Below are 17,115 nucleotides of genomic sequence, written 5' to 3'. Positions count from 1 at the left end.
TGAAGACTCTGAGACACACATGAGCTGGTCCCTGGAGGTCTGCAACCAGGGAAACAAAGGTGACTCCACTTGCCTCCCATTAACCTCTGCCTGAAGGAGTTATTTTTTTGACATTGGTGAATTCAAACATCATGGCCTTAAGGGGACTGGACTCTCTGGGGCTGCATAGGGATGCTTCACCAAACAGCAAGTGGCACCGGGGCTTCCCAGCCTGGGGTGCAAGTCCTATTATTATAGGTACCATTCCTCTCTCAGCCTCTACTGTCTCCCACTCTGTTTACTGAGCTTCTACCATTCGGTGGTAAAGAATCCGCCTGCGATGCAGGAGACACGGGTTTGATCCCTGGGTCGGGAAGATGCCCTGGAGAAGAAACTGGCAACCCATTCCAGTATTCTTGGCCGGGGAAATCCCATGGACAGAGGAGCCTGGTAGGCTACAGTCCTTGGGACAGCAAAAGATTCAGACACGACTTAGTGACTGAACAGCAGCAGCAGTACTATGTGCCACAGAGTTCAAAGCATTTGACACGTGTTAGCTTATTTCCATTTCCTGATGTCGCACAGTGGGTTTGGCAGAGTTAGAGTCTGGGCACACTTATGCAGACTGGTTCCAGGGTTTTGTTGTTGTTGTTGTTCAGTCGCTCAGTTGTATCCAACTCTTTACGACCCCATGGACGGCAGTATGCCAGGCTTCCCTGTCCTTCACCATCTCCCGGAGTTTGCTCAAACTCATGTCCATTGAATTGGTGATGCCATCCAACCATCTCATCCTCTCTCGTCCCCTTCTCCTCCTGTCCTCAATTTTTCCCAGCATCAGGGTCTTTGCCAACGAGTTGTCTCTTCACACCAGGTGGCCAAAGTATTGGAGCTTCAGCATCTGACCTTTCAATGAATATTCAGGGTTGATTTCCTTTAGGAGGGACTGGTTTGATCTCTTTGCAGTCCAAGGGACTCTCAAAAGTCTTCTCCAACACCACAGTTTGAAAACATCAAATTCCAGGGTACTTCCTCTTAACTTCCAGGCTACACTGCCTGCATCAAGTGAGTGCTATGAAGCCCACTGGACCCCAGGCCTCTCCAGGGCACCACAATGGTCTTTTGAGCCCGGAGTCAGCCCCTAAGTCTGTGGTCTTTGCAAAGCTCCTGGGTTGTTTTTTCATAGCTGTAGAATGGGTTGAATGGAGCTTCCCGCCGGCCCAGGGTTCTCCTAAACATTCAGTAAAGCACTGGTGGGAAAGTGCTTTATTACCAGGGGAGTACCCAGGGAACTGTTAGGGTTTGCTTTTTTTCTCCTCCACCCATCCTGAGAAAGGGTGTTCTTCCTTCCATTTCACAGATGGGAAAACTGAGACTCAGAAAAGCAAAATGCTTTCTCTAAGGTGATAGGGAGAGCCAGCCTCTGGCATCGCTTTCAATCTTCGACCGCTGAGCGGGAGGGGTCGGGGGGTGGAGGCAAAACACCCCTAGAGGGCTAAGGGGAGGGGTTCCGGGACAGCTAGCTGTTCGCAAAGGAGGGGCGGGGCGGGCTTGGAGGTGACGGGCGGGAGGGCGGCGCTCAGCTGGGGATGGTGCAATCCCCGGCCTGAGGGCATCAGGCGGTGGCTGATTAACTCAGGTTTACATCACCCGGGCCGGAGCTGGAGCCCTGCTTTCCGCGCTCCAGAGACACTCGCAGCGGAAGCGGCGGCGGCTCCGCACACGTCCTGCTGCTGCCGGACCGAGGCCAGAGCCGCACCCGGAGCCGAGCTCGGCGGCGGTGGAGCAGCGCGGGCCACCGAGGCGTGCCAGGCGACCCTGAGCTCTTTCTGCGCCAGGACCCCGCCTCGTGCTAGGGCAAGGTACTCGGTGGGGGCGGGAGGGGCGGGCAGGCGGGGCGGCTGAAGTTGCTGCGAGTGACACACACACACACACACAGACACAGACACACACAACTTTTAAGGAAGCCCGCCGTCGGGGGAGCGACGCTGGCTGAGTGTTCCCGCTGGGTCCAGGTGACGCGGTTCCGCAGGGCGCGGGGTCGCCGAGTGTGGCCGATCGGGCTGCGGGACCGTGGATCCCCGCGGGGTGGGGAGGCGTGTCCCGGGGAGGAGGGTGTGCGCTCCGAGTCTGTCTGAGTGTGGGGCGGGCAGGAGAGGTGTGTGGTTGGGTGCGGGGAGGTCCGTGGTTGGGTGCGAGGAGGTCTATGGGGTCCCTGGGAGTCGGGTGGTCCCGAGTACCTGTGAGATGTGTTCGTGAGGATTTGCTGGAGTCGGCTTGGGCCGATGGGTTCCGGGTGGGGCCGTGTGTCCGAGGACCGTGCGGAGGCCTGGGCACTGGGCGGCAGGTACTGGCCGTGCCGGGACGCACTGGGGTGCCTGTGGGCGGGGCGGGTGCGGGGTCAAGGGCGGCCTGGACGCTGTGCGCGCGCACAGATGTGCCGAGTCTGATGACCACCAGTTCGCCAGCTGTAGGATGCGCGCGTATTCTGGTTCTGCCAATGGTGTGTGTTGTACCTGTTGATTCTGGGGTGTGCGGGCAAGGCCGCTTATCTCAGCGCCAGGGCCCAGCCTCCTTCCCTTTGCCGGTCCCCTCCCAGTCCTCTAGCAGCCCCTCGGTTTCCGCTTAACCTTCTGCAGGGGGTCGCGGGCGGGAACCGAGCGGTACTCCTGCCGCCCCGCCGCTTCCGCTCCCAAGAGAGGAGCCCAGCTGCTGAGGGTGCGGCGAGTCCGCCCACTGCCTTCTAGGTGGGAACTTGGAGTGGGGGTGGGGGGTACAGACTGAGCGTGTGGCCTTGTTGGTATCCGTCCTACAGTCGTGAGTATAGTTGGGAGAGCTCTCGGTGCGTGTGCTTGCACCCTTGCCGGTGGAGGGTACCCTTGACCTTGGCAAGACTTGACACCGGTGTGTCACTTAAGGATATGGATGCCCCTCTCTGCCCTGCCCGTGTGCCATGGCGGGCCGGTTTGGAGGAATGTGTTTGGGAGGGGCGCGTGTACACCTGTCTGCCCTGGGTTATGTGAATATGTGTTTGGTGTGACCCACCCTATTCCCCTGGGAGGGTCAAGGACCAGCAAGAGGTAGAAACTAGGCGCTGCCTGCATCCTACTGCAGAGATTCTAATCTTGCCCTGTGGCCTGTAAATTCCTGTATTCATCTATAAACTCAGTTACCCTATCTGTCCAGTGGAGCTCATCCCAGGCAGGACCAGACTCTGAGCCCTGGATAAGGCCAGAGCAGCCTGGGGTACTGATGTAGTCATGGGAGAGTCACTCCAGGGAGTCTCGCTTTGCAGGACACAAAGCATCTACACACCTAGGGATCATCTTGCTTTACTCTTGGAAGAACCAGTGCAGTAAAGAGTGTTATCCTAGCTTCATCCCTGGGGAAGTTTCTGAGACTCCCAAAGGTAGCACTTCAGCATCTTCAGCTGTGAATAATAATAGTAATGAGCCAATGGTAGTGAACATTTCCTGACCCCTACCATGCAACAGGGCCGTGTTAATTTATTTGTATTTTCATTTCATCATCACAAAATCTTATGGACTTTGCATCCTGTTTCCACTTTACAGATGAGGCACAGAAAGTCTGAAAAACTTGCCTAGGGCTACCCAGCCAGGAAGGGTCAGAGACAGGATGAGATCCAGGGAATATCTGATGACAGCCACCCCCTACTGCATTCTCACCAAAATGGGATTATGCCTTTTTGTTCAAGATGGTGGCTCCCTCCCTCCCAAGGCAGCCCATGCATTTGGGAGCAGCAAGACTGGAGAGGTGGGCATCAGCCTTAGAACTTTCTCTGAGTGATGTTCCCTCTAATCCTGCCTGGGACTGTTTGGAAGGTCTTTACCTGGCTGCAGTCCATTGTCCTCTAACACCTCATACCTGGGCTCCTTGTTTCTCCCCTGGAGCCTGGATGGGTGGGCACATGGGTGTTGGAGAGAACCTTTCTGCCCTAACATGCCATTGCCCTCCTCTACGCACCACACTGGCACACAGTGACATAGCTGTGTGGGGACGGGGCGGGGGGCGGTGCTTCCTCTGCAGTTAAGTAAGTGAATCCTGGGGCTTCCAGCCACCTTGCCTCCCTGCCTCATTCTCACCTGATGGTAAAACTGAGCTGGCTGGTGGACTAACTCCACACGTAGATCCTGTGATTCTCGTAGGTCTTGGGCCATCAGTTGATTGCAGACGAAGTTCACATTTGAGAAAAGAAATAAACTCCATCTGTTTTGAAGTACCCAAGCACTAAATAAGTGTAGAATCTTTATTTTAAAATACTGAAATTGAACATTCCCTTGCCTCCCTACTAAATCCCTTCCACTCCTGGAGTCTCCCAGAAGGCCAGAAGCTGCTGTGGCCAATTTAGCCTGGGTCCTTCTAGACCTTTTCCTGTGCATTTACACACCTGTGTATACAAATAGGCCTTTTCTGGTGGCTCAGATGGTAAAGAACCTGTGTGCAATGCAGGAAACCCAGATTCAACCCTGGGTTAGGAAGATCCCCTGGAGAAGGGAATGGCTATCCACTCCAGTATTATTGCCTGGAGAATTCCATGGACAGAGGTGCCTGGAGGGCTACAGTCCATGGGGTCACAAAGAGTCAGACACGACTGAGCTACTAACACTTTCACACATATCATATTACACACTTGTGGGGTTTTTTAAATAAATGAGATCATTTCATGTATATTTTTCAGCAGCTAGCTCTGTTCACTTGACAATATATTTAGTCATTCCAGAAACATCCATGTACATTCAGTATATACATCATTCATGCATCATTCTTCATCATCCATTCTTCTCTCCCTCCTCCCATTCCTCCCTCCCTTTCAGAGGTAATAACTGCCCGTGCTACAGCACTCAACAGATACAGTACAAAGTCTTTCTTCCTCTTCTCACCAATCTTCAAGTCCATCTCTCCTCTGTACTTTTTTTTTCACTTTACAGTTCACTCTGGAGATTTTTCCAACTAGCACATAAAGGATTTCCTCAATCTCTTAAATGGCTACAACTATTTTACGTATGGTGAAATATAATGTATTTAACCAGTCCTAAAAATGGATGTTTAATTGATTCTATCATATGGGCTGTAGGAATAACTTTGTACTTGCACCATTGCATCAGTATGTAGAGAGTTCTTGATCATTTTTAGAGCTGTATAGTATTCCACTATGTGGCTGTATCATGATGGCTTGCCCAACCTCCAACTGCTCAACATGTGGGAGAGTTTCCTACTTTTTGCTGTTAGATACGACACTGATGAGCAGCCTTTCACGTATTTAATTTTTTTGGTGAGCATTTTATTTGGAAGATAAATTCTCAAAAATGCGACACCGAGTCAAGGGTATATGCTTTTGTTCATTTAACGCACACTGCCAGGTCACCCTTCATAAAGGCTGTGCCAGTGTAACCTCCCACCAGCAGAGGAAGAGAAGAGCCGCCAAGTAGCCTGACTTCAATGCCTTTCTCCCCTTCTTTCTAGATGCGAGCAAGCCCCCTGGCTGTTCCAGCAAATGCCCCCTCCAGAAAGAAGCGGTTGGAGCTGGATGATGACCTAGACACTGAGTGTCCCAGCCAGAAACAAGCTCGAAGTGGGCCCCAGCCCAGGCTACCCTCCTGCCCGCTAACCCTGAACCCACCACCTGCTCCTGTTCATGCTCCGGATGTGACCACTCCCTCCAGGCTTGGACCCTATGTTCTCCTGGAGCCTGAGGAGGGGAGCCGGACCTATCGCGCTCTGCACTGCCCCACAGGCACGGAGTACATCTGCAAGGTACATGTCCCAGAGGCCATCTCCATGAGCATCACGGGGGCTGGGAAAAGGCGTTGGCTCTAAAGAATTGCCAGGGCTGAGGGCCCCTTATAGTAATTTAGTTCTGTGTTTACTGGGAAAGCAGCCAGTGAATACCCAGGCCAAGCTGAAACCAGAAAGGTAAACCAGATGGTCCCAGCCCTGGGGGAATACAGAGCTTAGGCTGTATAGTGTGATAAATGTTGCTGGGGTGAGGCTTAGGGACCAGGAGTGCAAAGAGAAACCTCTAGTATATTAGAAAGCAGAGTCAGAAAAGGCTGAGGAGGAGTCAGCCAGGGAGAAATGGGAAAAAGGGGTTCCAGGAAGGGGAAATAGCTGTCAGAGGCCAAGAGGAGTGAACATGGCACTTCAGAGCATGAAAAGGACTTCATCATGGCCAGAGTGAGTGGGAAAAGGATGCAGACAGGGCTGACAGACGAGAGCTAGCAGCCGCGGATTGTGAAAGCATTAGGAAAAAGCCCTGCTAGGCTGTGGGGAGCCACTGAAGGTATTTGCACCAGGGAAGGATGAGATATGGTAGACATTAGAACTCCTGGGACCATGGAAGTCATTGGGCCTACTCGTGACCATTTTATAGATGGAAAAACTGAGGTCAAGAGAGAAGGGCCATGCATGAAGCCACATGGCATCAGACCTGGATCCTAGGGCAAGGTCCAGGGCTCCTGACAGAAATCAGGGTTCTTGACAGAATTCAGGCAATAGGCAGAGCCACGTGACCCCTACAGGACACTGCCAGGTCTCGGCCCACAAGGACAGAGATGAGAAAGCATTTGTTGCTGTTGTTTCAGTTGCTAAGTCACGTCCGATTCTTTTGCAACCCCATGGACTGTAGCCTGCCAGTCTCCTCCGTCCGTGGGATTTCCTAGGAAAGAATACTGGAGTGGGTTGCCATTTCCTTCTCCAGGGTATCTTCCCAACCCAGGGATCAAACCTGCATCTCCTGCGCTGGCAGGCAGATTCTTTACCACTGAGCCACCAGGGGAGGCCCTGAGAAAGCATAATCGTAGGCATTAACTGTGCACAAGGTACTATATTGATCGTGCAGTCTGCATCCTCTCTAATATTCACACAGTCTATGAGGTAGTTACTATTATTGGGCCCATTCTGTAGAGAGAGGACAGGTTCTGAGGCTCAGAAAGCTGTGGTTACTCGAACGTGAAAGTGTTAGTCAGTCAGTTGTGTCTGACTTTTTGCGACCTCTTGGACTCTAACTCACCAGGCTCCTCGGTCCATGGAGTTCTCCAGGCAAGAATACTGGAGCGGGTAGCCATTCCCTCCTACAGGGGATCTTCCCAACCCAGGGATCAAACCTAGGTCTCCTGCATTGCAGGCAGGTTCTTTACTGTCTGAGCCACCCAGGAAGCCCTGGGGTTACTTGCCACCTCACAAAGCCAGGAGGTGTCAGAGCTGAAATTGGGCCAAGGCAGGTTTAACCCAGAGCCTTGAACCCCATGCTAGGACAGGTGGTTCAGATACAAGCAGGGCAGGTTTGCCCTGGTGGGCAGAGGTAAGGAGGATAGGGGAGACCCAGGTACACAGGGAGGGGTAGACGGGAGCTGGGTCCCCTTGGGAAGGCACAGAGAGGCAGGGGGACTGACGCCTCCATCCAGTTGGCCGGGGGGTGAGGGGAAGCAACAGCAGTGGCTCCAGTTCCTGCTCATGGGGGTGCAGTGGGCGGGGCCACATCCGGACATCAGACACCAGCTTTACCTGGGCTCTGGGCACTTGATGCAGGTTCCTAGGTCTACCCTAGGTATTCTAGGGAACCCATGAACTCTGGGTCCTCTTTCTGTAGCATCACAGGTTTTTTCTGGTCCCTCTAGGGAGGGAAGTCCATACCGAAAGGAATGACCATGGCAAGCTGGAGTCAGAAGCTTTCACATGACCCCAGATATTCAGGAACATTTAGGGCAATCTACTGGGAGTGCCTGTCCTTACACCCAGCATGAACTGTGGGAGCTGACCTGTTGTTTCCACATTGCCTAGGCTTTTCTGGTCAGCATGTAGAAAGATCAACATCCTGTCTTTCTAGATTATTGCCTTATTCATTAATTCAACAAACTCTCAGTGAGCACTTGTATACTCTGTGCATCATGCAATATGCACCACATATGGCTAAAAAGTGGGCCAAGCTGTGCCATCACAGTTCATGGGGCAGGTGAATGAGTAACATATATATCAGGTTATCTTAACTGCTATGGAGAAAAACTAGGAGCTAGGAGAAAGGGGAGAGGGAAGAGGGGAAGGGGAGAAGGTGCAGGTGATCTTAGGTGGGAAGTCCACCTTGGAGGAGGTGACCTGAATAGTGTCTTGAACTGAGGAAGCCAGCCCTGTGGGTATCTAGAGGAGAACGCTCAGGTAGCAGAAAAAGCAAGTGTAAATGCTCAGAGGCAGGGATGCATTTGCCCTGATTTTTAAAAAAGTCTCTGTTTGTGAATTGTTTACTCGAAGCCACTCCAATTGCTTTAGGACATGTACTTACATCTTTTCATGGATTAAATGTGTATATGCTTTATTTATTTTTATTGGCTATATGTCCTAGACAAAATGACAAGCAAAGGGTTTAAAGGCAGATAAACCAAAGTGCATAGACTGCTCTGCCAGTGATGAGCCATGTGGCTTCCAAGTCACCATCCTCTGAACATCCTTTCAGGACTATGGAACGGCTTCCATCTAATGTCTATAAGCCCCTAGCATCTTTCCCCACGACCTCACCACGCTCACCACAGGCCCCACCTTCCTTCACATTCCAGCCACACTGAGCTTTGGCTGGGTTTCTGGAGCAGCTCAGTTTCTTTCCTACCTCAGAACCTTTGCACTGCCTTTGCACCTGGAAAGCTTACTCCTTGGGCATCTCAATCACTCAGGTCACTTCCCAGAGTCCCTTCTGGACTATACTTTCTAAAATAGGTGTCTCCTGCCAAGATATTCTTCATTCCAGCATTCCTTTGCCATGCTCATCAGAATTTGTAAGTATTTAGTTTTTTGGCCTGTTTAACTGTCTCATGTATTGGACTGTGGGCACCAGGAGGGCAGGGACCGTGGCTGTCAGTCAAGTTATAGTCCCAGTGGCAGGCACAGGTGGGCATTCAATGCCTGCTTGTGGGATGAAGGAAAGGGTGGGTGGGCAGTGAATGCTAGAGAATGGTAGCCATGATGGGTGATGACGACCATAAGGTTACTTCTGTATTGTCTACTCTTCCAGATTCCTCTTGTTTGAGTTACTTTTGTTCTGGTTACCTGATATACTTTTGAATATCTCAAGTTTAAGAGCACATGAGCTTGTAGCTAAGAGCACAGATGATGGAGAACAGGGATTTAAATCCCAGCTCTGCTCCTTGCCGGTCACGCAGCCCTCAGCTGGGTCAGTATTGAGTGACATGCAGTGGAAGCGCTGGGCACAGGGCCCAGCCCACAGTAGTGCCTAAAGGATCGGCTGTGACCTGCTGCAAGGCCGGCCCCAGCTGCCTGCCCCTGCCGCCTGCCCCCTGGAGTCCCCACCCATGCTCATACCAGGCTCTGCCCACAGGTGTACCCGGCCTGCGAGAGGCTGGCGGTGCTGGAGCCCTACTGGAGGCTGCCCCATCATGGCCACGTGGCCCGGCCGGCGGAGGTCCTGGCCGGCACGCAGCTCCTCTACGCCTTCTTCCTGCGGCCGCACGGGGACATGCACAGCCTGGTGCGCCGCCGGCGTCGCCTCCCGGAGCCCGAGGCCGCCGCGCTCTTCCGCCAGATGGCCGCCGCCCTGGCGCATTGCCACCAGCACGGGCTGGTCCTCCGCGACCTCAAGCTAAGGCGCTTCGTCTTCACCGACCGGGAGAGGTGAGTGTGGCCCCCGAGGAGGCCCCTTTGTTTGGCCTTGACTGATGTTCTGGTCACACTTAGATTGAGGTGATGCGTTTTTTGGCAAGAATACCACAGAAGCCATGGGGCCTTCTCAGCCGGTTCTATCAGGAGATTCGGGCTGCTGAGAGGAACTACTGTGATGTTAACCTCGGTCTTTGGTTACAGTGGCTTCTGCCAAGTTGTCCACTGGAAGGCTCCTAATTTACCCTTTGTGTACCTTGGGTAATTCTTTGTCATTAATTTGTCATTAAAAACCTTGAGGGTTTTTATTGACAAACTGCTATCTATTCCATAGCAGTTACTCTTATGATATTTGCCTAAGGGTGGTTTTCTTTTCTTTTTAAAAATGTTACTATTTATCTGGCTGCACCGAGTCTTAGTTGCAACATGTGTAATCTAGTTCCCCGTTCAGGGATTGAACTCTGGGCCCCCTGTATTGGGAGCGTGGAGTCTTAGCCACTAGACCACCAGGGAAGTCCCTGAAGGTGGTTTTTCCTTTTAAAGATGGTATTTCCTTTTACATTTTATACTAAAATGACCATGCTTTGAGTAATAGGTAGAATGTAAATTTTATAATGATTTTTAAGCTAATATGCAGCTTTTCAAATAATTTCAAGCTTAGGGTGAGTACAACACCCCCAGACCTCCCAGAAGTGAGAAAAGTGCTTTCTTCCCTTTTCAAGGCAAAAGTTTGAGCCCACCATCAGTAAATGATAGATAATGGAATCATCCTGGGGCCAAATTCTGGCTCTACTTCTTTAACCTGCAGTTTGGCCTTGAGCAATGGCTTCATCTGCCTGAGCCTTGACTTCTTTATCTGTAAAATGGGCCAATAATGCTATCATCTCCGCTCACCCCCAGTGCAGTGATTGACAGGACTGGTCAGCATTTTCAGACCGGCACCCAGGAAGTAGTACCACAGAAATGAGATTAGTAGCAATGGCAATGCTATGCTTACTATTAAAGTAATCTAGACCACTCTGTGGGAGTTATTTAAAGCAGAAATTGCTAAGGTTGGTCCACACACTTTTTTTTCTTTGCACCACATACCTGTTCATTTGTGGGGTTTTTTTTTTTTTTGCTTGTTTCCTGTTTTTCTTTCTTTCTTTTAGTTGAAGGATAATTACAATATGGTGTTGGTTTCTGCCATACATCAATATGGGTCATGTTCGTTTGTGGTTTTAATTGAAGTTGGTTGCCAACTTTTTAAAACCTGTTTTTTTTTTTTCCTTTAAAATATGATTTCTGGGTTCTTTTGTGGAAAAGGGGTACCATGGAGGCACCCTGGGAACTATATGAGCAGCTTATAGCACTGGCTCTGGGCAGGAGAGAGCCAAGGTTCAGTCTCAGTCCTGCTCCCTTGGCTGCAAAATGGCATCTTCCTCACAGGCTGCATGAGGGGGAAATGAGGTGTGATAGATACAAGCTTAGCTCAGGGTGAGGTATGCCGTGGACACTCCCAAATATTAACTGTCGGTTTGTGCTGAGATAGTTGACACAGTCCCCACTTCCTGTTTCTCATTTTGTTTCCTGCCTAGACCCCAAGTTTGCATCTGGCTTCAGAGAGTTTTAATGCCCTCAGCCCCTCAGCACAGCCCCACGTCCCCAGCCCCCAAGTCAAGGTTCAGGCAGGTGAAGCCATCACTCAAGGCCAAATTGCAAGTTAACAAGTAGAACCTGAATTTGACCCCAGAGACATTTGGAAAAATGTGTTCCTCTCAGAGTCCTAGTTCAGATTTAATTGCTGTGTGACCTTGAGAAATGAATAAACGTCTCTGAGCCTAGACTTCCTCATCTGTAAAATGGGATCAGCCAACCAGCCTCACAGGACTGACTCATGTCTGGCAAATGCCAGCTGGTACTGGGGAAATGGGTGCCACTCAGGGTGACAATGTGGGGTAGTAGAAGCGGGGGTCCCACTGGCTGACTCCCTGTCTCTCTGCCCATGTAGGACGAAACTGGTGCTGGAGAACCTGGAAGATGCCTGTGTGCTGACTGGGCCTGACGACTCCCTGTGGGACAAGCATGCGTGCCCAGCCTACGTGGGCCCCGAGATCCTCAGTTCCCGGGCATCCTACTCAGGCAAGGCGGCAGATGTCTGGAGCCTGGGTGTGGCACTCTTTACCATGCTGGCCGGCCACTACCCCTTCCAGGACTCAGAGCCTGCCCTGCTCTTTGGCAAGATCCGCCGTGGCGCCTTTGCCTTGCCTGAGGGCCTCTCGGCCCCCGCCCGCTGCCTGGTCCGCTGTCTCCTCCGAAGGGAGCCAACTGAGCGGCTCACAGCCTCAGGTATCCTGCTGCACCCTTGGCTGCGGGAAAATGCCATCCCTGCAGCCCTACCTCGGTCCCGCCACTGTGAGGCTGACCAGGTGGTCCCCGAAGGGCCGGGGCTGGAGGAAGCAGAGGAGGAAGGAGAAAGAGATATGGGTCTCTATGGCTGATGTCACCTTACTGGACTCTCAGCTGCAGACAGCAGATTGAGTCTGGGGTATCTCTAAGCTCTCTTCTGCCTCTTTGAGCTGAGCCAAGCCTTAAGTGCCTTCTGGGAGAGAGAGAGGAGGAGGTGTGTGCAGAGCATGCTGGACACAAACACCTGTGCAGATGAGCTCGTGCCCCACCGAGTCCTTCTCAGGAGCTCCCTGTGCCAAGCCCTGTTCCGGATGCTGGGAACACAGCAGTGAATAACAGAGACAAAGTCCTGCTCAGAGCTGACAATACTTTCCATGCCCATGAGTCAGTGTCTACACTGAGCACCCACAGTGCAGGGGTTGGCATCCACTCGTGCTGATACCCAGGCACCTCTGACATGGAACAGTCCCTGTCACAAACAACCCAGCTGCCTTTGTATCTCATGCCTTTTCAGAGGAATGGAAGCATCCCTGTGCCAAAGGCTCCAGGCCTCTCCCCTGTGATTCAGGACCCTAGAGCCCAGACCAGGCTGGGAATTTTCCTCCCAGCAGCTCTGTCCTCTTGGCCAAGGGCTTCTCCATCCAGGCTTGAGCCAAGGATTTAGGCTGGAAGATCAGGAGTGCAAAACATGAGGCTGGTCCTCATCTTACTGAAAGAGTAATTTGGAGTGAGGGCCCAGGCCTGTCCATCTCTGTGGACCAAGCACCAAGATCAGGCAAGTTCTGTCCCCTGGCCTCCTGGAAAGTCTCAGGTTCAGGACCCTACATTAACACTATGGGTTTATATGCCATGAGTGTGTATTTTTTATCTTGTGCCTCATAAAGGAATTATGAAATGCTGTCATCTCTCTTACATATTTCATCCATCTTCTCCTCCCCATCTCTTATGAGTTTTCCGTGCCTCTGCAACCAGCCTCAGGGTGAAAGGTCGGAGGCCTTGTGTCTCAATCTCAGCCGACTGGTTCATGAGAATAGAAGACCCAGTGGGTCTTCTCTCATTCACTCTGTTCTTTCTGGATGTTCTGATGTCTCAGGGTACTGTTTGACTGCAAGTCACTGAAATCTTGAGTCAAAGTGGAAAGAAAGAAGGAGACGAACCAGGAAGTCAACAGGCAGAGAGGGGATGGGCTTCAGGGCTCATTTATTTATCTGGCTCAGTGGGTAAAGAATCTGCCTGCAATATAGGAGAACTGGGTTTGATCCTTGGGTCAGGAAGATTCCCTGGAGAAGGAAATGGCAACCTACTCCAGTAAAATCCTGGAAAATCCCATGGAAAGAGGAGCCTGATGGGCTATAGTCCATGGGGTCACAAGAGTCGGATACGACTTGATGACTAAACCACCACAGAGCTGTTAGAAAGGACCCTGGCTCCCTACGTTCATTCTGTCTTGGCTCTGCTGTCCTAGGTAACTGCTGGCACAATGGCTACAACCATCTGTGGTGTCACCTAAGACAGACCCATGACCAGAGAGGAAGGAGGAGGGTGGTACCTGAGAACTCTTTCTCTGGAGTCAGGCTGCCTGGAATTAAATCCTGGCTCCAACACTCACTAGCTGTTTGACCCTTGACAAGTTTCTTAACCACTCCATACTGCAGAGACTTCATCTGTAAAATGAGAGATAATAGTACCTAACCCAAGAAAGTTGAATGGGTTATTTTATTTAAAGCACTTAGAATTAACAGTGCCTGGCAGTGGCAAGTGGAGAAGGCAATGGCAACCCACTCCAGTACTCTTGCCGGGAAAATCCCATGGACGGAGGTGCCTGGTAGGCTGCAGTCCATAGGGTCGCTAAGAGTTGACACGACTGAGCAGCTTCACTTTCACTTTTCACTTTCATGCATTGGAGAAGGAAATGGCAACCCACTCTAGTGTTCTTGCCTGGAGAATCCCAGGGATGGGGGAGCCTGGTGGGCTGCCATCTCTGGGATCGCACAGAGTTAGACACAACTGAAGTGACTTAGCAGCAGCAGCAGGCATAACAAGCCCTCAAAGTTAGGTATTTCTCTCCATAGCTTTTCCATGGGATGAGGAAAGCTTTCCTAGGAGCATTCTGAACAGACTTGCCCACATTCCTCACTGGCCAGACCTGGGTGTGCCTTCTCCTGACCAATCACCAGCAAAGGAAATGCAGTTATGTTAATTATCATGTCAAGTCTCCAGCAGTTTCCCTGAGGCTCATGCTACATATTGGGAGTTGGGATGGTGGGGGAAAGATACCTGCACAAAATCAAATTCTGAGAGGGAGGAGTAGTGGGAAAAAGTGCAGAGGAAGAGAACTGCAGAAGCTCCCTCAATAGCTTGCTAACTGCAGACAGGTGAGGGTGGCTATCCTAGATTGCCCAGCCATCAGTTGACCCTCCAGCTGACTGAAAATGCAGAGTTCAGTTAGGTTGACCCAGACCAGAAAATTTCCCCAACTGACCCACAGGATCAGGGGCTAAATAAAATGATTGTTTTAAGCCATTGAGTTTTAGTGTTTTGTTACACAGCAAATGCTGATATAGACAGGGACAAGTCAGCCTCCTCTCTGTGCACCCAGCATGACCCAGAAGAGGGCCCAGCTGTATCTAGGGTCTCATGGAGCTGCCTCCAACCTTTACCCTTCCATCCAGCCTCGAAAAGACCCTGCCCCATCACAAGCTGTGCGCAAGTAGCAAGAGCAAGAGGGGACAGTTCATATAAAACGGGGGCTGCCAAGTGGCAGGTCTTTATTACACAGAGACTCATCACCATCTCACAACAGCCCTATGAAGCAAGTGCTTTTGTCATTTCACTGACAAGAAAAATGAGGTTCAGAGAGAGCACAAGATTCATCCAAAACCACACAACAGGGAAAAACTCACCTGGTTTTTGCCTTGAAGCAGGAGCTTTTGCCAAGTCTACTCTGAGGCAGCTGAATGAGAACTATCACATAAAAATGTAAATCTTCTCTCACCAAGCAATGCACATAGCCATACCTCTGGCCGCAACTAGTAGGGACTTTCATGTTCTGTTTGTATTCTTTGGTTGATCACTGTGTAAGAGATTTACAATATCAAAGGTAATGCATATGTGTTACTGGGAGGGAGGAACTGTTAGACATTTAATTGGGGATTTTCTCTGCAACTGGGAGCTAAATACAAAAGATCACACCATGACCTGCCCAATTATTCATTAAACTAGCAATTCAACAACTATTCCTAATGCCACTTGTAGGGTAGGCCCCATGAGAGATGGATGCAACATGATCATGCCCTCATGGACTTCAGTCCAACAGAGGAGACAGATATTAAACAGGTAACCACACAAATGAAGAAATTAATTCTATCTGTGGTATGTTCTTTGTGGCAAAGACAGGCATCACCACTGTGTCCCGTGCTCCGCTACATGCCCTGTCTTCCCTTTCAGGCAGCGGGACAAGTTCTGACTAATAATGTGTGTGTAGAAGTGACGTAAGGGTGGTCACTTCTGGGCTGAATCGATTGAGAGCTGGTAGGCCTCCATACCAGTCTTTCCCTTCCACCTTGAGGCCTTGTGTTCCCTTAGCTATAAAATAGAGGAGATCCAACCAGTCCATCCTAAAGGAAATCAGTCCTGAATATTCATTGGAAGGACTGATGCTGAAGCTGAAACTCCAATCCTTTGGCCACCTGATGCAAAGAACTGACTCATCTGAAAAGACCCTGATGCTGGGAAAGATTGAAGGTGGGAGGAGAAGGGGACAACAGCAGATGAGATGGTTGGATGGCATCACCGACTCAATGGACATGAGTTTGAGCAAACTCCGGGAGTTGGCGATGGACAGAGAGGCCTGGCGTGCTGCAGTCCATGTGGTCGCAGAAAGTCGGAGACGACTGAGCGACTGAACTGAACTGAACTGAACGGAGAGGAGGACTACCAGATTCACACTGGATTTTACTGAGCAAGAAACAAAGCTTCCTGTGTTAAGTCTACAATTTGGAGTTTGTCTGTTGGGCAGTTAGTGTCAATTACCAAGAATAAGAAAAACTTGCTACAAGAGAAGGAAGGAGAGTTCTCTTCCCCAGTAACTAGGCTGTATCAATCTGCTGCTTTACAACTCCCCAAACGTCATGGTTTGTGATTGTCTGGGTCAACAGACAATCAATGTGATGCTGGTCGTTCCTGCAATTGCAGACAGCGGACCGCTCCACGGGGCAGCTTAGCCTCACTCACTCGTCTCCAGGGAGAGCCTTGGCTGGGGAGGACCATTTCTGCTCCATGTGATCCCAGTGCCGGCTCCTTCATGTGGTGGTCTTGGGGTTTCAAAAAGCAACAAGGGGACTTCACTGGTGGTCCAGTGGTTAAGCATCTGCCTGCCAATGCAGGGGACATGGGTTCAATCCCTGGTCTGGGAAGGTCCCACATGCCCAGGGGCAAGTAAGCTCCTGTGCCACAACTACTAAGCCCGCTCTCTAGAGCCCTCAAGCTGCAACTACTGAAGCCTGTGTGCCTAGAGCCCATGCTCTGCAATGTGAGAAGCTGCTGTAATGAGAAGCCCCTGCACCACAAAGAGTAGCTTCCTCTCTGCAAAAAATAGCCCCCGCTCGCCACAGTTAGAGAAAGCCCATGTGTAGCAATAAAGACCCAGCACAGCCAAAGATAAATAAATACATAAATAATAATAAAAACAACCTCCCTAGGTGATGCTGTTGAGCATCTCCAACTTGGATAAGTTGGAGAACCTCTGTGTTTGGAGAAAGCCTGCCTCCTCGGGGACTCAGAGAACTCATGTTAGCTCCTCTCTGTGTCTGTTTGTAAAATTGGTGTAACCTGGGCATAAATTCTACCTGCCTGTGATGCTAGCATGGGTTCACAGATGTGGGGAGCTTTACTGGGTCAAAATCTGAATCACCACCTCAGTTGTGCCAGCTTCCCGTGGAAAGAAGCGTAGCCCTATTCCATCCTCGCTCCCTCTCCCCTCAGCCTGTTTTGTGGTTCTTCACAGCACTTAGCACCACCTTGCAGGACATTCTCATCTGTTTGTCTGTGTGGGTTTCATAAGTCTAAGTATCTGCTTTGTTTATAATTGTCTCCCTGACTCCAATAACAGCGCCTGGCACACAGAGCCAC

The 17,115-nt window shown here is 50.9% G+C and overlaps 1 protein-coding gene across 1 annotated transcript; it reads left to right on the top strand.

Annotated features, from left to right (window-relative positions):
• The first annotated feature begins 1,577 nt into the window (after positions 1 to 1,577).
• On the top strand, positions 1,578 to 17,115 carry TRIB3 (tribbles pseudokinase 3). Its single transcript, XM_070381528.1, has 4 exons — positions 1,578 to 1,838; positions 5,461 to 5,751; positions 9,320 to 9,612; positions 11,588 to 17,115. The coding sequence occupies exons 2-4, from the start codon at positions 5,461 to 5,463 to the stop codon at positions 12,075 to 12,077; spliced, it is 1,074 nt and encodes a 357-aa protein (XP_070237629.1). The 5' UTR covers positions 1,578 to 1,838; the 3' UTR covers positions 12,078 to 17,115.

Source organism: Bos mutus, chromosome 13 (assembly GCF_027580195.1).
Source record: "Bos mutus isolate GX-2022 chromosome 13, NWIPB_WYAK_1.1, whole genome shotgun sequence".
Lineage (NCBI taxonomy): Eukaryota > Metazoa > Chordata > Mammalia > Artiodactyla > Bovidae > Bos > Bos mutus.
The sequence above is the reverse complement of the archived record's forward strand: the minus strand, read 5'-3'. Positions and strand labels throughout refer to the sequence as shown.

Bases quoted from the DNA above. Each gene is read 5' to 3' on its own strand.
- TRIB3 (XM_070381528.1), top strand. From the start codon at position 5,461: ATGCGAGCAAGCCCCCTGGCTGTTCCAGCAAATGCCCCCTCCAGAAAG. The intron at 5,752-9,319 runs GTACATGTCCCA...CTCTGCCCACAG, and splicing joins GCACGGAGTACATCTGCAAG to GTGTACCCGGCCTGCGAGAG. The intron at 9,613-11,587 runs GTGAGTGTGGCC...CTGCCCATGTAG, and splicing joins GTCTTCACCGACCGGGAGAG to GACGAAACTGGTGCTGGAGA.